The 26,555-nt window shown below is 43.2% G+C and overlaps 1 protein-coding gene across 4 annotated transcripts in view; it reads left to right on the top strand.

Moving 5' to 3' along the window:
* Nucleotides 1–26,555, top strand: part of SORCS1 (sortilin related VPS10 domain containing receptor 1) — a 571,273-nt gene that overhangs the window by 520,617 nt on the left and 24,101 nt on the right. For all 4 annotated transcript variants that reach the window (XM_065920116.1, XM_065920114.1, XM_065920117.1 and 1 more), the window contains exons 20-24: nucleotides 1,515–1,648; nucleotides 3,789–3,912; nucleotides 9,106–9,218; nucleotides 14,164–14,295; nucleotides 23,928–24,027. In XM_065920116.1, the coding sequence (XP_065776188.1) occupies nucleotides 1,515–1,648; nucleotides 3,789–3,912; nucleotides 9,106–9,218; nucleotides 14,164–14,295; nucleotides 23,928–24,027 (603 nt within the window). The remainder of the gene's footprint in view (nucleotides 1–1,514; nucleotides 1,649–3,788; nucleotides 3,913–9,105; nucleotides 9,219–14,163; nucleotides 14,296–23,927; nucleotides 24,028–26,555) is intronic.

Here is a 26,555-nt window from a genome sequence, read left to right as displayed (position 1 = left end):
TGGCATATAGTGTATGAACCAGGGCAGGATGCGAAGAGCTCTGAGAGAGAATTTATGAAACCAAATCAGTGGTTTCCTAAATAGATGTGGGCAGCAAAGAAATAAAGAATCAAGACTGACTTTCTGCTTCTGGGTCGTTCCCCTGGATTAACACTGGTGTTATTCATCAAGATTGGAGTATACAGGATGGTGGGGGGTGGGGGGTGGGGGGAGGCAGTGTATTTCTTAGGGATATCTGGCTGTTAATTGAGTCTGGGGGCTTCCAAGGTGGTGCTAGTGGTAAAGAACCTGCCTGCAATGCAGGAGATGCAAGAGATGTGAGTTCAATCCCTGAGTCAGGAAGATCCCCTGGAGGAGGAAATGGCAACCCACTACAGTACTCTTGCCTGGAAAATTCCATGGACAGAGGAGTCTGGCAGATTACAGTCCATAGGACTGCAAAGAGTCAGACATGACTGAGCACAAATAAACAACTGTGTCTGGAGTCAAGAAGGTGGTTTTAGAGCCCTAAGCACGTGGTTCATAGTTCAAGGTCAGAGTGTAGATGGTATCCCTCAGCCGAAAAGAAGATAGAGGGAGAAAGAGGTCAAAGACTTACTCTAGAAAATGCAGCATATGGTCAACTAGAAGAGGAGACAGTGATTAAAACAGGTGCAGAGGCCTGCGAACCACTTTCGTCTCCATCTCATGAATATAGGTGGTGGTGGTAGATTTTTGTCATGTTCCCCTCAAAGGAGAATGCATTTTGTCTGGTAACAGTGACTTGAAGAGAAAGTCAGGGGATTCCAGGGTCGGCCTAGTGGTTCTCCAGGAGAAGGATACTGTTTTCTTTGTGGGTTTGTACATCTGACTACAGTTTCTGGTCCACTGGGCCTCTATAGGTAGAATCATCCTACTTTTCAGCTGAGCGCATCCTGAGAACCTGAGAACCACAGAACTCTCTATCTCTGCCCACTCTTGCCTGTCTTTGTCCTGGACAGGCTCAGCTCAGCCCTGTGATTACCTAACCGGGAGGCTACACAGACACTCACACACACACAGTTACACACACACATACACATTTACATACACTCACATACATCTTTAAAATCCAATAAAGAATACAAAATAATTACATGTAGAGAGTTTTGGGGATTTGTATAATAGCCATCCCCAACCCCCACCCAACATGGATTCTGGGAGGTTTCTTGGAAACACTTTGCTTCTCCCTGTGAAATCTCATATTATTCCTGTTCCTTGAAGGACTTCATCAATTACTTGTAGCTTTTTAAGCTTTTACACAGAAATAACTCAGGATTTAGACCTGGAAGAAAGATCTGTAAATGGAAAGGCTGGAGACACAATTGTTCCCATATACCCCTTTCCCCCAGAGTAGGGGTGGCACCTGAGCACTTCCTTCCGGGAACAGGACTGATGTTTCGGAGGCTTCCGGAAGGATTGTGGATTCAGAGCAGGGAAGGCAAAGCAGAGAGAGCTCTTCCCTCCCCATCCTCCTCTCTCCCCTTGTGCCTCAGGTCCCCTGGAGCATGTACACCTGTCTCTTCCCTTTGTCACCACGAAGAACAAAGAGGTCAACGCAACCGCCGTGCTGTGGCCCAGCCAGGTGGGCACCCTGACTTACGTGTGGTGGTACGGGAACAACACGGAGGTGAGTCAGCTTTCCGCGAGGGGTCTGTGTGGCTCCTCTTGTAGCAATAAAGGGGAAGAAATGACTTACACAACTCGAGTCCGGGAGTTGTGGCAGCCTGGGGAATGGCAGGCTCTGAGTGCCTCAGTCATCTCTGCAGCATGTCTCTGCCTCTCATGCCTACACCCCTACCTCTTACCCCGCCTTCCTGTGAGTCAGCGTTCTTCTCCACATGGCTTTACTCCGCAGCGACCCTCAGCAGCAGCCTGAGCTTTATGTTGTCACGGCTCAGCGGAGCAAATGAGCCAAAATTCTAGCAGAAGTAATAATATTGGCCATGCCTTGATCACGGTACTGGGGGCAGAAACAGAGCTGTTGAAGTCAACTTTCCTAGATCCGTCTAGACCAAGAGAAGGGAGGGAATGGCCCTCGAGAGGAAAAGAGACCAGTGGACACCAGACAGACAAGAGCCACAGAAGTCTGTGCAGCCCGCCCCTCGCCCTTGTCCTCCATTCTGGATCAGACATGCCCCCCTGCCCTGTGGCCCGTCCACCCCATGACCTGCCAGCCTGGATCAGAAATGGCCCCTTCTCTAGCTCAGCTTCCTGCTTTATGTTTCCTCCAAACACTCCCTGTGACCCGAAGTCAGCAGCAAGTTCAAAACCAGTGGAGACCTTAGACCTCATGTACCCTGAGTCCTTCGTTTTACCGATGAGAAAAGTGAGGAGGACACAGAGGAAGTGGCTTCCTCCAGGCTCACTCAGCTGCTTCATGCAGATACGAGGCCTTCTCATGCCTGCCTGGGTTTCTCTTCCCCACACACCAGGCTGCTGATTCAGTTTGGAGCACACTCCATCCTCAGAAATTAAAATTTGCTCGCAAATGTCAGTGAAGTCAGTAGAACTCAGGCCTGGCAACATCCTCCCCAGAGGACCCCGGACCAATGGCTCTGAATGGAAAGTTTCATCTTCTTCCAGCAGAGGTGCTGTCGCTTATAACTTTGCTCTTCAAACGCAATCCATCTTGTGTGAATACAAATCTCTTTCCACCCCAGAGCTGAGTGTTGGCTTTAACTGGAACCATAATTTCACACAAGCCCAGGGAGGAAAGCTCTCCTGACACCAGACCTGCTGCGGGCCTGACAGTCAAAGGAATCTCTCACCTCTCCTGCTGACATAAATCAGCTGAAAAGAAGCCCTTTTTTTATTTCTTCTGAAATGGTACATGCAAATTGGGTCCAGATTGGGCCCACTATCCGCAGGAGAAGAGAAATCTGTGTTACTTGCTTGAATGCTAGTACTAGGAGGTGAAACTATTAAATAACTTACTTGCTGCTGCTTCTTTTTTTTTTTTTTTTAAGCTTTTAGCAGAAAACTAAATTCTCAACAGATTCTTTTAAGCAGACATCTTATGCTGGGCTTTAGTCTACCTTCTGCTACACAGGGAGTTAAATGAATTTTTATTTTTAAGTTAATTAAAGAAAAGACAGGAATGAACTGTTTGTGGGGAGAGAGTGGAGGGAGGTCAGGAGGCTAATAATCCTTTCCCCCAGAACCCTGGTGTCCAGTTGCATTACAGGAGCTGATCCAAATCTTATTTATTTTTTTTGAGTCCTCAAACCACGATCCAATTAGTACTTGTTTCCATAGCAGCTCCTTCCAGGAAATTGCTGATGGGGCTTCTCAGAGAAAACCAAGCCACACGAGGCCAACACCTGCCTAACTAGTGTAGTTTTGGTGTCCACGGTCACTGTGTTCCATTGTAGTTTTATATAAGCAGTGTACCCTGGGGAGAATTGCTGCAGCTATACACTTTCAGTGACTATGGCTTAAGTCTGGATTAATATGAGCCCCTTCTTTTGGGGCCCCTTACCAGCAGGCAAGGCCTATTGATCTCCCCAGTCCTGAATCAGGATGGTAGCAGAAAAGAGGTGTCAGATTCACAAGGAATGAGTAGAGTTTCTTGGGGGTCATGTCTGTGGTAATCCCTTCCTGGGCTGGACTCGAGGTGATAGGGAGGCATAGGTCGAGTCAGTCATACAGGGGTTGCCCCAGAAAGAGCCTCCGCTAATTTAAGGAGCTTGTTGGTGGTTCAGAGTTGGTGCCTATCTTGGGTGTAACTGAAAATCTCTCCCCTCACTCTGTGTCCTCACTTGCTTTAGCCCCTGATCACCTTAGAGGGAAGCATAGCATTCAAGTTTACTTCTGAAGGGATGAACACCATCACAGTGCAGGTCTCAGCTGGGAATGCCATCCTGCAAGACACAAAGACCATCGCGGTGTACGGTGAGTAGTCCATCTGCTGATCCATCACTGTCTGCATCCATCACTCAGATGAGATGGTTTAGTACCTTGGCACCAGAGGCCACGCTGGCTTATGAATCTACCCAGAGAACAGAGGGTAGTGGTTGAGAAAGAGCTGAGTCAAGTCTCATCTCCTCTTTTGAGGAAGGTGTGGTTCACCAGCAAAGTAGGGATCACAAAACCCCAAGACAGTTTGTTGTTTTTTTTATTTTTTTGGAACTGGTTCTGGTGCCCATAGAGTAACTGTACACTCACTTACCTTAGGTAGAGAAGAGTGAATTTCATTATGTGGAAGGCTCATTCACTCCATTTGATATTTTTGTGATGTTTAAAGATTTAAAACCCATTATAAAAGAAAATGGTTAATATTGAGCCTTTATTTTTTTAAGTTCAAACTCAAAGTCTTGATCATTAAGAAGAATCTGCCAGTGTCTAAATGCTCTGAAAATCTCTTCCACAAATATGTATCATTTAAAAATCACTCTACTGGTTTAGAAGCAAGGGAGGAGTCATAACAAGCACATGTGGTGCATCTTCGTGGACAGAATATTAGTTTGAACTAACGGCTGTACAGAACACTCTTGTCATCAGCTGGTGAAACTGAATGTGGTCAGGGTATCACATGGAATAAAAATTTACTGAAATGGAAAGGTGGAATCCTTGATGGAAAATGAGATTAAAAAAAAAACAGTTTATACAAATTGATTTCATTTTTTTTTTCTGTAGAAAGATAGTCAGATGGATCTGCACTAAGTGCTTTAGTAGATGGTAAAAATATGAACTTTTATTCTTAATATGAAAATGGTACTAATGCATCGCAGAAAATCAAAATTTAAAGAGCAGGGATTTAAAAGGAAATAGATAGGGAAGTAAATGCTGTGCAGAGAGAGCAAGAGGGAAGATTGAGCGAGGGAGGGAAAGTGAGATGAGAGGCTGAAAGAGACAGAGAGACTGAGACAGAGACACATGAACTCATGGTCCGAGTAGTATCAATTGCCCCAGTTCTAGAATCAATTGATTCTGATGCAGGTTCTGTTTTTCATTTCTCATTTAGCCAACTTGACCTTCGAATTCAAAAAGCAGCTTGTAAGCAACTTTGAACACGTGTGAGGACACTGTTCCTCCTCACGTGGCCGCCTGTTAGATTTCATAGTGTTTCCTCCCTCCCCCAGCCTAAAGAGGTTTGAGAAGCCCCGGTAGTAAGTGAAAGTCAACCAGAGCTGTGGTTTGCCTCCAAGGTCCCATCAGTGAGGAGACCTCTTAGCCGAGCAGCCCGAATGGAGGAGAGCTTTTGTTTCTCCTTCCTCTCCATCTCCTTTCTATGCTCTGGGAATGCATCTAGTTGTCATAACAATCCTAGTGTAGGGTAGCCGATATGATTAATTTTTTTCAGAGAGGTAAATAACTTGTTCCAGCTAGTAAGTGGGGGAGTTGGGCTTCAAGCCATCAAGACCCAAGGCCCATGCTCTGAAATTACTCTGCTGGCTGGCTCTCGTTCTTTTCTATTCAATGCTCTGTTTCCTCTCTCCCTCCGGGATGTCACCAGTGTCACTAACGGGCACCAATCCATTAGTCCAACAGCTACCTCCTCATTAGAACCACAGACAGAACTTGGGACTTATCTGGTCCAACCCATTAGTATAGTGTTAGGAAACTGTGGTCCCCAAATGGAAAGTTACTGTCTTAAAGTCATTCCCCTATTCAGGAACAGGTTGAATAATAATGACGATGGTTAGTAGTGATAGAAATTAACATTGACGCATCTTTTACTGGTGTTCATTCTAAGCATTGGATATATATGATCTGTTTTATTGAATCCTATGAACAGGCTCTCAGAAGTATGCTATGATTATCCCTCTTTTACAAGTGAAAAAAATGTAAGTATAATAGCAAGAGCATAAGAATTCTGAATCTAGAGGGAGTGTTTCTCTTGATGACTACCTTCTATGCCTTACTATACTTAGTTCTTCCTCTTGCTAAAAATCCCTTGAAGAGCATCATTTCAGAGGGGTCATTCGCCAACAAATGGGTTCTCTTCATTAAAAGGGATCTCTTGACTAAAAGTTTGAACAGGGGAAGTGCTCCCCACTTCCTGTAGCCAAATTCCTGAGTGTTTCAGCATCCTTAATCATCTTTGGTCAGATGGGTTGTCCAGGGTTTCACATGTATAACTAGAAAATTCTAATGACATGTGTGATCTCTTAAAAGGAAATTGCATCACAGGAAATTAAATAGGCAAGACTGAACTCAACAGAAACAAAAAGCAGGGTGAGTTTTAAACTCTGGGATAAGCTAGCAGAAAGTGCCGGAGGACTCAGGGGGATTGGATTATCTCTGTGATTAGAACACAAAGGTTTACTTAGCAAACTTGGTTCCTACCCTCTGAGAGGTGGGGCTCTGTCTTTCTTGATGATAGCATTTCAAAGATGGTTCCTAGGTCCTTGAGCAAGGCATTCCTGGTTGCAAAAGATTTACATCTCAAAAGTTCAGAGAAAGAATTTATAATAGCAAGTTTCTAAAAGCGATGCTCCAAGAAAGGGGAGGTCAGAGTCAGAAGTCTGGAAGAAACCTGCTCAAGTTTAATTAAGCTTTGGGGAAATTTAAGATCATTATGGTCAGACTGAAGGAGGTATCATATTTGGGAAGCTGGCAGAGGAAAGACTGCCTACCCAAAGACGTACAGCAGACTGTAAGAAAGAAAATTTAGTTTGCATGCTTTCCCTTCCTTTGCTTCAGGGCTCAAGTTTGCCCTTAAATACAACAAAGAAAATGTAAATGTGTAGAATTCATCTCTCTCAGCAGCTGCAAAAAATACATGTATTATTGACGTTTACCCTTTTCGGTTCTCCCACATGCATCCCCTATTTGTTGAATACACTTAAAGATAACATTTCTGGCCCTGCTGTTTAGCATGCTAAGTAATTATAGAGGGAGCTGTGCCATTTTTCTCATCTGTGTCTCTTTATTAAGATAAATATCTTCTTTTGAGATGAAGTCTCCACAGTTTGGTTAAGAGGTTCTAGGAAAGTGAAATTGACAAACACATCTTCAAAGGGAAAAGTTAGGACCCAGCGGGGCCTTCCTTGGCACTGCCATTTCCCCTGCTGCTAATTAATATGCATTTCCTTCTTCTCCATCAGAACTGAAGTGGGGATGTTCACCTGGGTGACCAGTGACTCATAAAATAGTCCAACTTTGAAGAATACATCTTTGGAATAAGCTGACTGCCTTAAATGCAGTCCTGATCATGTGCAAGTCTTCAATGCCTGCTCCTAAGTTGTTAGCAGTGTTAGGAAATGCACACGTGGGTTATTGAGTTTCCTGGACGTGTCACTGGTGTTGCCAGTGTTGCTGAGCCCTTCCTGAAATATAAGAACATGCTTACAATGAGAAAGAAATGTTTGTTTAATAATAATGGCATAAACTACAAGAGAGCCGTCACTGATGTTCATGCCTTCATTTATGCAACAAAAATGTATTAAGTGACTCCTGGCCACTGAACTGGGCAGTGTCCCAGAGGGCCAGGAACAACTGTGCCCCCATCCTCACTGAGCTAATATTCCTGTGTGGGAGATGGACAACAAAAGCTTTTCTTTATTTAAAGCTTTTTTTGGAGTAGAGTTGATTTACAGTATTGTGTTAGTTTCAAGTGTACAGAAAAGTAAATCAATTATACATATACGTACATCCACTCTTTTTTCAGTTCTTTCCCCATATAGGCCATTACAGAGTATTGAGTAGAGTTCCCTGTGCTGTATAATAGGTCCCTTATTAGTTCTCTATTTTATATACAGTAGTGTGCATATGTCAGTCCCCATCTCCCATTTTGTCTCTCCCCCCTTGTCCCCCCAAACAAAATAATGTAAATAGTAAGAAGTTTGACAAAGACAAATAGGGTCACATGATGAAAGGTATTAGCATTGGTGAAAGGGAGGATACCTGAGGTTGCTGGAAGGAAGGGCTCCACCCAGGAGAGATTGAAGGCTGAAAAGGCCATCGTCTGGGGAAGTAGAGGCACGGTAACGTGGGAAGAAACTTAGCAGACTGAGGAACATGGGGAAGGATGGCGTCATGGAGTGCAGGGCACCCCTCGGGACGTGTGGCAGGAGACAGAGTCACTGCTGGTTTGTGTGGCACCATGAAGGCTACGACATGAATCTAAATTTATTCCAAGTGCAGTGTGGAACCTCCCACAGATTTCAGGGGAGCAGTGTGATCTGAGTATATTGTGTGATAAGACCCCCTCAGGGCTGTGCTCTGAAACCTGTCACCATGTTCAGACCAAGGCTGCAGCTTCCAGCCCATGATTGAATGCAGTAGGAATACTAAGGTGAACCCATTCTTGGGACACAGGGCTCCTCTAGCTGACTTCAGCTCCTGGATCTCCCATCAGTCTCACTGAACCTTCCTCCCTCTCTTGCACTGTGTCCTATATGTAGCATGGTCTGACGGTGCCCCAAGATTCTCTGGTCTTCTCCCCATATTCTGTTATGGACAATTCTCCTCACAAAATTGTAGCCTTTATCATTTCACCTCCAAGATTAACTCAGAGGCTACTGTGTCAACTAGCAAAATCCTTGAAATAAAGAGCTGAAAATTCCTTTCAATGAAATTCCCATGCAAACAATATTTAGCAAGAGTGACTATGATGAGTTTTATAATTATATAATCATATAATATGATTATTATATAATGATAATGAAAGTATGTGCAGAGCACAGCTCTACCTTAAAAAAGAAAAGTAACACATGGTGGGCAGAGTATTAAGTCAGTGAGGACTCAAACTAGCACTTGAGTGCTGCATGCATGGAAGGTGGGAAGAGGGGACCATTCTGGGGAAGGGGCTGTGTGTTCAAAAGTCCAGGGGCCGAAACTGTGATGCAGTCAGAGTGTTCCAGGTGTGTGCATTTAGTGTCCAGGAGCCCAAGGGCTGGAACTGGGGACAATGCACAAAGCTGTGGGGTGAAGCCTGGGTCACAGACTAAAGCTCTGGCCTAGAAAAGGAGCTCGGAGGTAAGAGGGATGGGATGTTGACTTTGCCTTCTAGTAAGGTCTCTCTGGTGAGTGTGGAGGACAAGGACCCTGCATTAGGGCTTTGCATGAAATAGAAAGTGTAACAGACTTCCTGAGAGGCCGATCTGACTTATAGTAACCCCTCTACTCTGGGGTCCACAGAGGAATTCCGGTCTCTTCGCCTGTCCTTTTCTCCAAACCTGGACGATTACAACCCGGACATCCCTGAGTGGAGGAGAGACGTCAGCCGAGTCATCAAAAAGGCCTTGGTGGAGGTGAGTGTAGCCAGCTCCTTCTGGCCCAGGCCCTTCCCCTGTCTGCCCTTGTCCTTCACGGAGAGGGGACCCTTGCACTAAGAAAGGGCAGGAAAGAGCCAGAAGCCAGGGGAAGTGGGTGTTAGCAGCCTGATACCTGCAAAGCTGAGTGCTGCATGTGCAGACATGTCACGGGTGCCACGGGGGACAGGAAATTGAATAATCACAAGGTCCTTACCCTTTATGTTCTGCTTAGAGGAGACCATGGAAATATGCGACAGTCATATGGCAGAATTCACAGTTAGCTGTCAGTACGTGTAAAATAGCTACTGGGCGTAATACTGGAAGGCATGGAGTGAATACCGGTAGTAAGAGCAGGCTGGGTTCCAGCCCCGTGAATGGCCAGCACAGCAGCACAGTGAGTGCCCAGCACGGGAAGGTGGTCATCTTACTGTGTCCCGGTTCTTTTTAACAGCATTCCTTTCCCACAACAGCCCTCAGAGCAAAATATTATTGTCTTTATTTGTTGATTAAGCAATTGAGGTTCAGAGAAGTTAAATAACTTATCTAAAGCCTCCCAGCTAATAAGTGACAAAACTACAAAATTAAAGTGAAGGATCTGAATCCAATGTCTGGGTTTTTTCATATGAATCACAGCCCCTTCTGGTTCCTGGGAGGGTAACAAGGTGGTGTGGTTCATCCCCTTCTGAACAAATGTCACCCACAATTTGACAAGATATCTGCTTCTAGGCACATTCCGTCTGCATACTCCACTTCCATAAACAATCAGAGAAATGGAATATCTGCTCATATAGCTGCTTGGGTTTATTGCACAAACCCAGAAAATTGGAAATGACTTTTCCCTAAGGTCTACTCTTTGTTGTTATTCTTCAGTCACTCAGTCGTGTCTGACTTTCTGTGACTCCATGGACTGCAGCATGCCAGGCTTCTCTGTCCTTGACTATGTCCTGGAGTTTGCTCAAACTTGTGTCCATTGAGTCGATGATGCCATCCAACAATCTCATCCTCTATTGCTCTGTTCTCCTCCTGCCCTCAATCTTTCCTAGCATCAGGGTCTTTTCTTCAGTTGACTCTCTTCGTCAGGTCAACACTTCGCATCAGGTGGCCAAAGTATTAGAGCTTCAGCTTTAGCATCAGTCCTTCCAATGAATAATCAGGACTGACTTCCTTTAGAATTGACTGATTTGATCTCCTTAGTGTCCAAGGGACTCTTAGGAGTCTTCTTCAGCACCACAGATTGAAAGCATTAATTGAAATCATCAATTCTTTGGTGCTCAGCCTTCTTTATGGTCCAACTCTCACTTCATACATGATTGCTGGAAAAACCATAGCTTTGACTAGCTGGAGCTTTGTCAGCAAAGTGATGTCTCTATTTTCTAATATGCTGTCTAGGTTTGTCATAGCTTTTCTTCCAAGGAGCAAGCGTCTTTTAATTTCATGGTTGCTATCACCATCTGCAGTGATTTTGGCGCCCAAGAAAATAAGGTCTACTCTTAGCCTAAAAGAAAAGTCAATTTAGGATTAGTTATACATTCTCTCCTGCGCCTGACACATGGTGCCTCATGACACAAAGGGATGAGGAGAGTTAAAGACATTCAGATAACCCCGGCTCAGAAAACTGATCTCACATTCAGCCTTTTGGCAAACAGCTGATGTTCCCCTTAATCATACCATTGTTTTTGTGGATATTCATTTAGCACTTTACAAATTCCAGAAACTCTTCTCAGTGTTTTGCATTTTTAGACACATATAATCACCAAAAAGAAACCTAGCTTATGATGTAGAAATGGATAGTATGATGATCCCCATTTTACAGGTGAATAGAGGCAAGTAACTTGCCCAAGGTTGTGCTGTTTAAAATCAGGCTCTGGAGTTAGACCTCAAGGTTTAAATCTTGATCCAGTAGTTTTCTACCCACTCCACTCTGCTGCTGTCCTTTGCCTTGTTAGATGGAGAGGCAAGAGTGATTGGAATAGTGGGATGGACTAGGGTTATTTTCTGCGCCTCTGGGTAAATGCCATCCCACTTTTGTCTTTCTTAACGACTCAGCATCTATGACATTGTCGGTGGCTAAACATTATGGCCACCAGGGGGCGAAGCTACCAAACCACAGGCCCCTTTATCCTTGGAGCTGCTGGTTTCTCTTCTCTGCTGTCGTGCAGAGATGACTTACAGCCTTCAGTGAACCCACAGCCCACCTCCTTTAGAGATCTGTGTCCCTGTAGATCTCTTAGGCAGCTGTCCAACACCCCCAGGTGACTTATCAACCAAGCATTAGTTCAGCATTAGTTCAGTGATGTTTTCCAGGCTGGCTCCTCTTCATATTAATTGTAAGGGGATGAGATGCTCTGGGCTGCCGCCCTCCCACCAGCTGTCCACTAGGTTAGATATGACTGCTCATTAACATTTCTAGGCCACTGCAGAGCATAATCAGCTAAATGCAGAACAAACAGGTTGGCTCCACATCCCTCAGGATAAGAGGTGATGGGGTGGAGGGAGTTTTGAAGACTCCTTGGTTACCCACTCCTAAGAGGCAGCTGAACCAGCCCTGGTTCCTAGCTCCCCACCTTGGCTTTGAGATCAGTAAATATTCTCAGCCACTTCCTTAAGTCCCAAAGAACACACCCTATTGCCAGGTGTCCCCTAATAAGCTCTATAAGAAGCTTGACTGGATGTCAACTTAATTGTAGTTTTCTTCCTATTCATTCTCTAATGAAATTCAATATGTAAATCAATTACCTTTTTCCTCATCAACTGGGGTTTTTCTATTGATATTTTGCAATGGGATCTTTAATTGAAAGTCCTTCAGTAAATATTGTCAATGATAAGAATGAGTTTAGACATAATATTTGAGTTGAGCATCCTGGAGGGCTATAAAATGGTGTGTTACCAGCTGGGACAGGAGCTGCTTTCTGTGTTAGGAGAAGGAAGACAGGAGAGCCCTGTTAAGACAGGAGAGACCTGATGTCTGACCTGACATCACGGTCAGACCAAGGTTCCAAACTGAGTGTCAGCACTCGTTACTTAGATGGTATTGAGCCACTGTTGAGCTTTCCTCTGTCTACTGTCTGTCCTGTAGCAGAAATGGGGATGTGCCATCCAGATCCCCCTTACAGGAGATACAGCTGTCTTAGCTGCCGGGAGAGCTGTGGGCAGAGGTTTCAGCTGCCTTTCCCCCACACTGTGTTCCTTTCTGAGTGGCTCAAGTCCAGTGACACTCTCAGCTCAACCTCAGGCAAATCTGAAGGGCTGTTCTATTTCTCTTCAAGGTCATCTGAGGCTGCCGATGACCTTTATCATAGCTCAGCTTCTCCCTCTGCCCATTCTCCCTTCCTTGCCTTCACTCCTATAGCTGTTGATTCTAAGAATGTCCCCTAGTAAACACCCTACAGGCTAAGCTCAGAGCCAGCTTCCTGGGGACTCGCAACCTGTGTCTTCACCTGCACAGAGAGGTATAGTAATACTTAATTCAAAGAGTGCTTGTGGGAGATTGCATTACATTTTATTAAGAAGTTCTTAGGACAATGCCAGACACATGATAAAGATCCAGTAAATGGAATTTCTTACTACTTCAAGAAAGATATAAAGGTATGTTTCAGAACCCAGCAATCACCTAACTGGAAATCATGACCAATATACTGAAATGAGTGGACTTTATGTTGTCCTAGAACTTCATGATGTTCTAGCAGCAAATGTATAGGAAAGATATTCAGGGGGGATACACAGAAACATTTCGAGAAAAGGCTGGAAATGTTGAGAAATTGTAGATGAGTCTATTCAGTTAAGCATCAGATGTCTGTGTGAGCTGCGGATAATTAGTGTAGGAAGGAAAGGTGGGACCATGTTGCTGAAGGCTTTGAATGTAAATCTAGTCCAGTTGGCAGTGGTAATTTGTGCATGAATTTAGATGGGGACACATAATCTGAGTTAGACCGTGGGATGAATCTTGAAGTATTGGTAGTAGTCTGTTTCCTGGAGATGGGGACGCTGTTATAAAGCTTGAGGGGAGAGAACACAGAGGCTGAATTGAGATATTAACAAGGCAGGGGTGGGGGAGGGATTTAAATAGGAGAGAACCAATAGGGTCATTTGTCAAGATCTCATAGGCTGATTAGATAGGATGTGGGAAGGAGAGTGTGGCATCATAGGTGAGATAAGGCTTCCTGCTGGGGTATTTGGGAAAAGAGTGCCTCCATTCATCCACATGCAGAATGAAGATTTTGGGGTAAATGTGAGGAGTTCTTGTATAACAACCAAATGATTGGATGCTGACTGGATGTTCTGACTGGATGCTGCAGGGAAAAGCTGAAATTGTAGCCAACTGAATTCTAGAACCATTTAGAAAGTAGGCTCAGTAAAGAGGAAGTTTTTGAGTGATGTGCATGGTTTTAATAGAAGATTGAAGGGTAGCAGGGGGACGGGCTAAGAGAGCTTCCTTAACTGATCATTAGAGTCGGATGCTGTGGAGAACTCAACAAATACCTGGAGGCTGTGGTCTGGGGCTTGCTGTTAGGTTAGGTGATAGAGGTATGCCTGGTGGATTTGGAGAGAACTCTAGTGGTTCGAGGAAGGAGGAAGCTAAGTTAGAAAGTGTTACAGCTCGAGGGGCAGAAGATAAGGCTCAGTGGCGGCCTTCTCACTGACAGGGTTCGCTTAACTTTACAAGGCGGTACTCCCATTGTGCCACTTTTTAATTTGAGGGGGTGCAAAGTGTTTAGGGTCTCATGGGGATGGAGTGGGGGACCAGACCTCAGAGTCTGGCTTGAACCCAGTTCTGGCCCTTGCATCCCTCCCCCACAAGTGCACCAGGGCCCTGCTTTCACACCCTATCTCCACACCCGCGTGCCTTCTTACTGCACCACCCCCCAGCTCCCCACTGAACACGTGGATCCTTCTCATCAGCTCTCCCCCAGGACTCACGTGTGCCTCTGTGTCTCTCCCTCAGGCCACCGGGGTTCCGGCCCAGCACATCTTGGTGGCAGTGCTGCCTGGCCTGCCCACCGCTGCCGAGCTCTTTGTCTTACCCCATCAGGACCCCACAGGAGAAAACAAAAGGTCAGCCGAGGACCTGGAGCAGGTGAGTCCCCAGGTGACATGTCAGCTTCTCCCTCTCTGAGCCACGACCCTGCTAGTCCCTGACCAGGACAGCAGCTGTGGAGGTCCCCACTTGGGAGTGAGGGCTCCCTCTGCCTGTGTACCCTTCTGCTTTCCCATCCTCCCTGAAGAAACGTAATCTGGAGATTTAACTACAGCATCACTAGGAAACACATGCAAGAGTATATATTGTCAGCAGTGGCTAAAACATTCAGGGTATATCCATCTACAGTGTTTACAGTAGACAAGATAAATCTGTGTGCTGACATGGCAAACTGTCCAAGGTATTAGGTGGCAGGAAAAATGCAAGAGGCTGAACAATCTGTGGAAGTAGAATCCATTTACATTGCTTCACATACTTGCATCATGAGAATCAAAGTGAAAGTGAAGTCACTCAGTCGTGTCTGGCTCTTTGCGACCCTATGGACTGTAGCCTGCCAGACTCCTCCATCAATGGGATTTTCCAGGCAAGAATACTGGAGTGGGTTGCCACTGTCTCCTCCAGGGGATCTTCCTGACTCAGGAATCAAACTCAGGTCTCCTGCATTGCATGCATACTCTTTACTCTCTGAGCCACCACAGAATCCTTGAGAATCAAATGGCATATCTTTTTAAAAAGGCACAACTTTTATACAAATCATGAGTCCTCTTTATCACCACCAGTCTACGATGATTTGAGTTTATAATGAATGAGTAATTGATAATGAATTGAATGTTTATAATGAATGAATGAGTTGACTCCAAGTACCTCCCCTGGCTATATGGGATTCACTTTCCTCATCTCCAGCACCTCTGGAGTATGAGTGTCTGTGTGTGTGTGTGTGTGAGAGAGAGAGAGAGAGAGAGAGGTTCTCTCTCTTCTGCTCCCTTAGAACTTTTTTCTCCCATTCTTCCTTTTAACTTCAGAGTATCCATCTCTGTAGTGAGGATTGGGCTTTCCAGGTGGTGCTAGTGGTAACAAACCTGCCTGCCAATGCAAGTAGATGTAAGAGACACGGTTTCAACCCCTGGATTGGGAAGATCCCCCAGAGGAGGGCAACCCACTCCAGTATTCTTGGCTAGAGAATCCCACGGACAGAGGAGCTTTGGTGGGCTATGGTCCATATGGTCACCGAGAGTCAGACATGACTGAATCAACTTAACACACACGCACAGTGAGGATTATTACTATGATGATGTCATTATTGCTGTTCTTATTCTTCACCCGGTCAGTTAAAATGACCAGTCTTAGTCTGGTCACCCTGTTGGAAACTATATGACTTTGGTTTCTCAATGCTCTCTGACAGATATATTAAAAACAGGATTCCTCTCAGGCACTAAGTAAATATTAACTTTTTCTCCTTTTAGTACTTGGAGCTTTTCAGTTTACTTAGAATTAACCCATAATCTAGTCCCTTGATCTCTCGTCTCCAGGATGACTTGAGAAACCTCCATTACAGCCTTGTTAACAACAACCCCAAATTACAACCTGGCCCACCTCCACCTTTCAACAGTCGCTTTCTCAGTTGGCAAAAGACTCACATCTATATTTTTTTTCACATGCAAATAACAAATAACAGAGCTGTCAAGGAAAGCCAGAGTGAACCCCATCTCCTCGTGAACTGCACTTGAACGTCGGACAGCAGGGAACCCATCAACTTTGCATCTGACTTTCCTCAGCCCTCGTTTTCGGCTTCCTGTTATATTCAAAAATTATTCTCTGCACCTACAGTTCAGTGGGAGAAAGAATGGAGTATTTCTTATCACCACACTGCTGATGAGACCGAGAGGGGTGTAGATCCCTATCCTGGGCGTTTAGGTTGAAACGTGTATAATTATGCCTTCTCTGGAAATCTTACGGCTTGCCCATGAAATCCAGAATATCATCTTCTCAATACTGAAGAGTCCAGGTTTAGAGCCAGCTAAGTTCCCAGGTACCACATCATCTGCACATCTCGATTCCCAATACTTTTCATTCTCTCTCTAAAATACAGTTTCTAGATGTTTATTTGAGAGAAAATGTAGAAAGAAGAGGCATGTGTTCTCTGAAACTTGGTTTACTCGTGTGAGGGTATATCTTGCTCTGGCTGTCTGTTTTCCCTAGAGTTCTTCTTTCTCTTTATCTTGTCTGAGTGTCTTCTCCAGAGACATTCTCAGAGACCTGACTGAGTGTTCCTGAGGCAGCCAAGTATCATTTACTGATGAGCCGTTAATCAGAGACCCAAAGGCAGCTGGCTTGGCTTGCTCGAAAGCTATGGAACTTAACATTTTGTTCACTTGTAGGGAGTTCAGATATGTTTTAGAAAGACCACAGGTTTGGAGAAATATAGACCAGGTTTCTAGTTTCAGCTCTTATATCCATTGCTTATATCTTATAGATGAGGAAAATTCAGAAAAGATCAATAATCTAGCCAAAATCACATAATCAATAATACCCGTCTCATGGGGTGTTTGAGAGATCATTAAAGAAATGATACAGCAAAGTCCTTGACCTATAGAGGTTACTCAATAAATGGTAAATAGATAATGGTTCATTTATGGACGTTTTGTGATAGGAGAGTATATGAGAAATGCAAAACATATATAGAGGCATATTAAAGACTAGTATAGTATAGTATAGTATAGTATAGTCCGGGGCATGCATTGGCAGAAAGAAGATGGTGACAATAAGGAGAAAAAGATTAATGAATGAAATTACAGGAAAGAACAAAGATAGCAGGAAACAGAAAGAACACACATGAATGAGTAAACTAGAGGGAAGATGACTCATCTAAGTTATCATGCAGATGGATGGCATTAAGGAAAAGCAGCGGAGTACCAAGGGAGATTGTAACTTTGGTTAAGGGGGTTGGCAGTGTAGCAGCCTTATCCAGGAATGAAACTAATTTCAGTGACCAAACCCAGCATATGAGAAATCAGTGTCTTATGGAAACTGTTATTACCCAATTAATAAGTACAGTAATGAAATCAATATGTGAACTAAACCTTGTGTCAAGAACCAGCAATACAGTTGCTGCCCACAGTAATCCTATAGTTATGATCCTAAGAGAGGTCCTTTAGTTCTTGCCTCTGACTCAGTCACTTTGAAATTAATGAGTTCAGACCCCAACAGGGAGCTGTGAATTGCCTGAGGAGACACAACTCTTTAAGGAGAAGGGGCTTCTAGTTCTGTTTCTGCAACTAACTCTCAAGTCTACTGGTCCCCTTGTTCCGTCATGCTGCCCATGTGGGTTTGGGTACCGCTTGACTTCTGCAAAGCCCCCAGATATCAAGGCTGCTGCCCCAGGAGATGAGCAACAGATGCTTTGCTTTGAGTTTTGTAGGGTTTTGTGTTGTTTTTTTTTTCCCTGATGAAATGAACATATACTCTGTTCAAACAAATTTCACTGGAAATTTGCAGTTACAAGCTTATTTAGTTGGGAAGTCCGGCTCAGGCATGGATAACTCAGAGAGAAAGTATCATCAACTTACTCCCCATCTTCGTCTCTCCCTCTTTCTCGCCCTCTTTCTGTTGTGACCACATGAGAAGTCTGAGAATGAAGCCAGCACACAGGAAGACGAGAATGGCCCCAGGAGGCCCCAGTCTTTTATTTAGTCGTCTTATCAATTCCATTCAGAAGATAGTGCCTCTCCCCTGAGCGCACCCCAAAAACCTAGGGTGATAATTCTCACAGGCTCGACTTCGGTAAAGTGGAGACGTCTCAACTAGCCTGGTAGTCAGAAGGCTAGGGCTCTGTCAGTGATAACTCGATGTGTCATACCCTCCCCAGGATCCGGAGCTAAGGGAGCCCCTCCTAAGTCAAATGGGCTGATAATAAAGAGGGACACGGGTCCTTAAAGAAAAATATGGGGGAGAGAGAAGGAACCAGAGGCAGGCAAAAGCAACTGACTTCCTTTGTCATATATTACATAGAAATTGCAACTGAGGGCAAAGTAAAAACAACAACCAGGACCCCACTCCTTTAAAGGCTGCACTCTGAATTAGATGAAACTTGGGAAGAGCTGGCTTTATTCTCTCTCTCAATACTCTGGCCCCTTTCTTGTAAAGTTACTGCACAGAATTCCCAGCAGGGGAAAAAGTGGGACCTGGCCAGGTGGATCCTGACGACTGGGAGGGCAGGGCCCCAGCAAAGGGCTCTTGGCTCTCCTCCCTCACTTCCTCTAACAGCATTCCCCGGGGAGGACAGATGCTAGCTTAGATCGAGTTACCTTGTCTGTGAAATAAATTGAAAATTCCTCACAGTGAGAAGCCCTTGACCTTGTTATCTGGATAACGTTGAGCTGGGTTAATCAAGTGACCTCTGTCTGGGAGGGTTCCACCACTCTTGACTTCACATCTCCAGAGAGTGAGAAAAGGCTCACTTGCCCTTAGCTGGCCTCATCAGGGATAGACTCTCTTGCTACCTGAGGCCAGCTGCTCAGGTGTGGAGCATATCCCACCCTGTACCACTGTACTTGCTTCTCTCTGAGTCCTCAGAGGTTAGCAGATTTGTATCTGGCTTTCCTGGAAGGAGGAAGGACCATCATGCTGTGTCTGTGATGCTGTGCTGGGGAGATAGGGGGCCTGCATGTTGTCTTGCTGAATCCTTAAAGGGCACAGACACATTTAAAAGGAACACAACGACCATGGACAAAATGTCAGCCACCAACAATGAATTTCCTCTTTACTTGTTTGTGTTGTCATATACATTTGACAGGTGCAGAAACCAAAATCCAGGGAAAGGAAAAGTACCTCTGAAAGTGGAACAGGTTGTTGGCAATATTTTTAGAAGTTAAAGATTCATTGTGAAATGTAATAAATAATCTTAGGCCATTTTCGATATATTCAGTCTGCCCTGTCCAGGTTTTTCAAAGAGAGAAACTGTAGAAACATTTTGAAGTTCACATGGAAGGTCACTAAAACAGGAAGTTATAATCGAAAGAATAGGTAAGAGTTGTGCTGAAAGAATACAGCAAAAGGAGAAGGAGAGACGTTTGGAGCTGGTGATGGGGAATTTAGGGAAAGGAAGTGAACTGGGACACATTATTTCTTCATTATGTCATCCAGGAAGAACTTCTTAGACACTGTAGTCAAGCTGATTCTCTGGTGCTAACAAAGAACAGAATTGATAAGCAGAAGTCCTGTTTGGCTCCATTGCTTCTTCCATGTATTAACCCAGAAATCATGTTAATTGGGAAAGATCTTTCTCTGTTAATTCCAAAAGTAATATCATTCAATTACTCTTTGAAGAGGCCTTAACCTAACAGGATCAGGCTTGACTATGTCCATTCCAAGGTAATCCCAGGCAAGTCTCCTTCTAAACCTGGCACCAAAATGTTCCTTACGTTTAATAGGGTTTCCATCCCTCCTCACAACTTCAGATAAGCATTAGTTGTGTGGCCCAATATAGCTTTGCGTTGATAAATCTGCTAAAGCCCATTTTGAAAAGAAAGAAAGAAAAGTGAAGTCACTCAGTTGTGTCTGACTCTTTGCGACCCCATGGACTATAGCCTGCTAGACTCCTCCATTCATGGGATTTTCCAGGCAAGAATACTGAAGTGGGTTGCCATTTCCTTCTCCAGGGGATCTTCTTGACTCAGGGATCAAACCCAGGTCTCCTGCACTGCAGGCAGACTCTTTACTATCTGAGCCACCAGGGAAGCCCAAGCCCATTTTGAGTGTGTATTAATAGTTTCACTTTGTACCACTTCTTTTGGCGTCATGCTTCGTAAATTACCACTGCTCTGTTGTCCTTAAGCTTCTCTTTCTTCATGTTTCAGCATGTGACACTTCCATTCTCATGATCTGAGAGTCGATTTTCCTCTGTTGGTTTCATTAAACGTTGTTTGGATGTTGAATGTGTTCTTTATGTGGTAGCGATCTATTCTGTTGACCACACATCTCCAGCTCACCATTTCTGGGTACCAGTAGGGTTATACCCATGGGTCTCTTCTGTAAGCAGAGCCATGTGACTAATTCTGGCCAATGAAGTGGAAGCAGAAGTGATGAGTCACTTCCAGGCTGAAGTATTCAAATTTTGTCTCTAGAACCCAGAGAACTCTTTTTTCCCCTCCTCTGGTGGTGTGTACATCTGAGGGGGCTGATCTACCAGCCGATGTCCCTGTGTGACTATAATGAGCTCAGCATCACATCTACCTGCAGTGGATATGGAGCGTTAAGCAGAAAGCACACTTCCTTTGTTTCAAGTCCTCAAAACTGTAGCGTCGTTACCTCAGCCTCACCCCTGTTCTGATTACCACACTCAAATTTCATGCTTGTGAAGAAGCTGAGAAGGAGAATTGGTGTTTTCCACATACCTGGTCCCTTCCACAGCACCCTTTTGATAGCATCCTTCCAAGTATTTGTATTGAGTTACCCCTGTCTATTTAAGTGGTAGTTTAAATGAAGTGTGGGTTGCATTTGAATCATAGGCATATTCCATCAAATAGGCAGACACCGAGAATAATAGATTTTTCTTTGCTCATGATTATTTAGCTGAAGGAGAATAGAAAATGGAGAGCCGCAGAAGAGGGGTGACAGTACAAAGGTAAATGAAATTTGCTAAGACGACACACTTGCACTGGACAAGAGAAAGAAAAATGAACAGATTTGGCTTGCTCGAGGAGGACTGATCTCCCAGCAATTACAGACTGTTTCAAGCGAGTCTTCATCATGCAAGCTTGTGTTCTTTCGTTTAGGCTGTCACCACACTGCGCTATAGTCGCAGTTCATTCTATTCCTTTTGTGGCCAAAGGCTCTTCTAAACATTATAAATTATATTAACTGTTGAATCGAATGTAGCAGTCCTGAGGCTACGGTTAGGAATTGCCTGTAGCTCAAATTGGTCAGATGACACGGGCCTGGTGTTGCAAATCATGTGCTTCACAGTTGGATGAAAAATAGAAGCATAGTTAATGATATGCTACAATTTTTATCTCCTAAATGTGCTCAGCTGGACCTCCTCCTATATACTTTTTGTGTCTTTGTCAGCTGGCTCGAGGAAAATGTTTTTTATGGAAATGCCCTAAGATTAGGAGTCAAACAGAATGAAATTCTAGTCTCAATTCTTCAAATATTAACAGGATAAACTTAGGAGTGTCCTTTAGGCTTCATGTTGCTTTCAATGGAGCTATGTTGTCCTAGGGAAAAAAATAGTGAGAAATATGTAACTTTGCCAATAGAAAGTGTTCAATGCATAGACATTATACATTATATATTGTATATATGAAAATATGTGTAATAATTCACAAATGATGAGAACAATACAGGATAAACGCTTCTGCAGGTGGCATGGAAAACATTTAAAATATTGTCAAAATCTGTCAACAGTTTTGTACTCATTTACTTGCACAGAGAAATGCATGTTATCTAATTGAGCTCATTCTTGTATGCAGTGTAAATTTTATTTAGTTCTGTTTCTGTGCACAAGTTCTTTCGCACACCACAAAGTATGTTATCTTTTTTGTGTGTTCTTTGATGCAAGTGAAATCCATGAAATATACTTTCTCTGCTACCATTTTTGCATAGCCTGTTTAATTTTGTACATGATAAAGATAAAACCGATGAAGCACTGTTATAAACCAGAACAAATTTGGGAAGTTAATTATTTTCTTCAAGGGACTCTCCTGGAGATTATAAATTAGAAGTATATTGTTCAGATGAACACTTTTCTGGTTTCTTATCTATATCTCTTTCTTGAGGAAGAAACATTGTCAGGGAGAAGAAATACGTATCATTTCAGCAAGTTGGAAGAGAGAAGTCTTTCTCATGCATATACACAGTCCCGTTTTGTCCATGGGATGGACTCTGCAAAACAGGACAATTTCTTAATTACTTCTGATGTTTTCTTATTCAATTTAAAATATTTTTTCTGCAAATACAATTACATATGTATGTGTACATATGTATGCATATGTATATAAGCATGTGTATGTACATAAGCATATTAATTTTATACATGATTATTTATTTTGTGTGTGTGTATATATATATATATACATTTCTCTGTGTGTATGTTTATTTAAGAGCCAAGTCTTTCTGTTTAACCTCTACTAAAAATCCACCATCAAATTCTCAGAAAGGTCTTACTGATTGAATGATAAGAGTAAGATAGAATAGGAACTTGCACAACTGTAACACTTTACGGAACACAGAGGAAACCCATTCTACACAATCTGTGTTAGAAATCCACTCTTCCTGTAAACCTTGAGCGTTCTGGAAGTTTCTCATTACCCAGGAAAAAGAGTAGCTTATGTAGAGAGAATAAAGCTGTTTCAACATAATTTTATCCTAACCTGGTTTCCCTGCACAGTCTGCTAAGTGGAAATATTTGAGAGGCTGAGCTTGCACTGGACCCCAGGTGTGTGACTTGGGTCACAGGTCACTGACAGTCATCCCACATTCTTGTTGTTAAGCAGAGAAGTTCATCTGCAGGGCAGTTCAAGGCCATCACTGAACAGGGACCTCGTCAAGCGACTCTGCTTGAAAACAAAGCTGTCAGGCCCTGCTTAATTGATAAAACGATCAAAGGTGTCATTTTGGCAACTCAGTGGACTGAGTGAAAGCCCATAAATATAAAAAGAAAAATAATTTAAGAATTTAACTAGCAGAACGATATTCAGAAAGCATCTAACTAGACTTAAATAGCATATGAAATAGAACATTACATTGATGCTTAGAACATTAAAAATGAGGCAAGGAGACCAGATAATAGGAGTGTGGTTTTTTTCTGATAGCTTTTCACAGATTATTCAAAAGGATGAGTTAAACAGCAGATTGATCTGCTGTTTTTTTGTTTTTTTTTTTTTACTTTAAACACATGAACAGAGTTTTACCTTGTCTAGAAAATCTTGCCTTTTACTGTTGCTACTTAAAACAAGGTCCTTTGTCACTTGTTGGGGTTAACTGTTTCATGGCCCAGAATTCTGTGGGTCTGCCCAGTACAGATGCATCAGCCTGAGGAGTGATTTTGGGTTCATAGCATGAAACAAGAGTCAGCCAACACGTTAAGCTGTGGTTATGCTTTGTTTCAAATGTATGACTTATTATATATTTGAAATAAATAGAGGGAAGCCTGGCCTGCTATACTTCAGGGGGCTCTCAAAGAGTTGGACATGACTTAGCAACTGAACTACAACATCATAAGTTATTTTAGTAGAACAATATTTATCATCAACAAATACCCATAAACTACCTATTCTTGGAAAGTTGGGTAAGAGGAGGGAAGCAAAATAGGGAATAAGATGGAGTTTACTATCAAGAAGTAAAATAAATGGGTCTGAATCTCGTCAGAATTTGTAAATTCTACATATTTGCTTCTTTTAAGTCCTTGTGTATAACAAGTGCACTCTCAAAGAAACCCAGGGTGATTTTTTTTTAAACTAATACCTGGGTAATTTTTTAAGAGTAGAAATGATCTGATTTCCTAATTGTTTGTCCTATTTTGTAGCAATTCTGATATAAAGTCAAGTCATGCTTAGAAAATAATTCTATCTGCATATTCTGGACTAAAAACTTAAAATCATATACAACTCACTTATATCACTCCCAGGTATAGTATCAGGATCCCTTGATCCGCATGGTAAATACTGCTCAGCACGTTTGTATATAGTCGGTGTGACAACTTCAGCAGCACTCACTTTGACTCTTCCTTTCAGATATCAGAACTGCTGATTCACAAGCTCAACCAAAACTCCGTGCACTTTGAGCTGAAGCCGGGGGTCCAAGTCCTTGTCCACGCAGCCCACTTAACAGCAGGTCAGTGTTCGCATCCCTTGGTTCTGGCTAGTGACTCTGGCAGAAGGGGATCCCAATTTGTTTCAGCTAAACAAGATTAACTGGTGCCCCTGTTGATCAGAAATAGGGCTTCATTCTTTGGAGGTTCTCTTGCTTATCTTTTTTTTTTTTTTTTTTTGCCTTAATGGGGACTGGCAAGGCACGAGAAAAAGGTGATTTTCCTGCCTGGTTCCTGGCAAAAACCATCAGTGAATCACTTAAAATTCCCTCAAATAATAGCATATTTCATCTTACAGAAATCTTAAAAATAAAGTTAACTTTACAAGTAATATTTTTTTCTGGTCTTTCTGCAAGACTTTATTTTTAAATTATTCATGCTATGAAGAATTTTCTTTCAGTTTGGGATAACAAGGCACAACAGAAATAGCTGGGACTTAGGAGCTGTCCTGGGCCATATCCAGGAGCTGAACCCCAGGTTGGTCTGTATCTTACAAATGAATGAATGTCATTCAACTTCTGTCTCTTCACTTGTAAAAGATGATGAGGAAAATATTCTTCCTAAGGCCATATAGAAGTCTCAATAGTAATTCAGGTAGTTCCAAGTATATAGAAATTGATATTATTGTGCTATATTAATAATAAATTAACACTATGTATTGGGTCCTTATTTTTGCAGAGTTCTATGCTGGTGTTGCATAAAGGCCAGTAGGCAATGGCCTTTGCCTTCAGAAAATATAATCTAGTTGTGGTGTTTCAGAGTTTGGTGGTGGCGTGTGGTGGTGGCACTTTGGGGTGGGGAAAGTGGGCAATGGTGGGATCTCTGAACAAGTGAAATGCATAACTGCCTTTATAGAGAGGCAGTAGCACATTTCTGAGTGCTTGGATTTTGCAGTTTTGCAGCCAGACCACTGGTTTCAGTCTTGTTCCATCACTTACTTGGTGTATAGACTCTGAGAGAAGACTTCTCTATAGCATCTGTAACAATGGAATTGTGTGAGGGTCAAGTTAGTTTAGGTTACACACATAGAGTAATGCCTGGTACAGAGTCAGGTGTTATTTTTCCTTTTAGCCTTTTTTATTTTTAAGAATCAAAGTTTTATGAGAAATTTAAAGCAGTGGTAAATTGAAGACAGTCAAAATGACACAGGAAAGCTTAATGGAGGAGGTGGTCTTTGGGTAGGACCTTGAAAGATGGATAGGATTGAACTGAAGAGAGTATTCCAAGCATAATCTTGGAATAATCAGGGAAGGAATGTGAGAGCCCTGAGGGCTTTGGGTATGCTGAATAAGTGGGGACAAGGAGCAGCTTTTTCCAATTCCATTCTCTGGTTTCCTAGAGGTTCCTGGAGGTGTGCTTAGGTCTAAAGGCAGCCAAGCAGGTTGGCCACTGGCCTCTTTTCTACTTGGATTCCATATTTTTATTTTATTAAGATTTCATAAAATGTTTTTCCTTAAAAAAGCAAAACAAACAAGCAAAAAAAAAACACTGACTTAAAAAGCAAACATATAAAAGTCACTGTGCTAAGCATGGGACGTGGAGGTAGAAGGTGGAAATATGCCAGGCTGAGCTGTTTATTCTTCCTGTGGTGAACTCTGAGAAGCTGTGGAGACCTAGGAGTAGAGATGTGACTGATTCAGAGTATCACTTGAGAAAGGTGGCTCTTAGGAGCAAGGATTGAGTAGAGCTAGTTTGCTATTCTGCAGCAAATTGATGCAATCAGTTGCATCCATCAACAGACATTTATTGAGTTGCTGGCTACTCTGAGCCAAGAAGTGTTCTCAGCATGGGATAGAGCCTCTGCCTCCATGAAGATTCCATCCATGGAGAAGGCTGGGCAGGCAGCACATTGACAAATGCCCCTTAAGGAATCATACTGATGGTGAAAAGGTCCTGAAGAAAAAAAGAAAATATAAGAGAGTAGGAAGGGGCTTCCCTGGTGGCCCAGCGGTAAGGAATCTGCCTGCAATACAAGAGATGTAGGTTTGCTCCGTAGGTCAGAAAGATCCCCTGGAGCAGGAAATGGCAACCCACTCCAGTTATTCTTGCCTGGAGAATCCCCTTGGACAGAGGAGCCTGGCAGGCTACAGTCCACGGGGTCGCAAGAGTTGGGCATGGCTGAGCATGTGCACAGAGAGTAGAAAACAACGAAGCACCTATGAGGGCAGCTTGTAAGCCTAAGGCCTGAACAAACTTACCTCAGAGCATTTGATGATCTCCTTGGCTGTTTCCTGCCAAAAAGGTTGGCCTTGGTCTTTGGTGAGCAGTGGTGGCACGTGGCAGTTACACATAGTTGGTTAAACTGGAAAACAAAGTCCAGAAACCCCTTGTCATCAGGCCAGTGGCCAAGCTACTGACTGTTGTTGTCATATCACACTCCAAAGATGGTTTGATTAGTTTCCTAAATTTGAATCTTACTTTATATATTAGTTAAGGATGTCTTTCTGTGATGACATCTGGGATCCAGATTTAAACAAACAAACAAAAAAATAGGAATCCAAAAAGTGGGTAATGATCTGAAACTGCTTTGCCAGTGACTTGGCCTGGAAAA

Source organism: Muntiacus reevesi, chromosome 2 (assembly GCF_963930625.1).
Source record: "Muntiacus reevesi chromosome 2, mMunRee1.1, whole genome shotgun sequence".
NCBI classification, from domain to species: domain Eukaryota; kingdom Metazoa; phylum Chordata; class Mammalia; order Artiodactyla; family Cervidae; genus Muntiacus; species Muntiacus reevesi.
The sequence above is the reverse complement of the archived record's forward strand: the minus strand, read 5'-3'. Positions and strand labels throughout refer to the sequence as shown.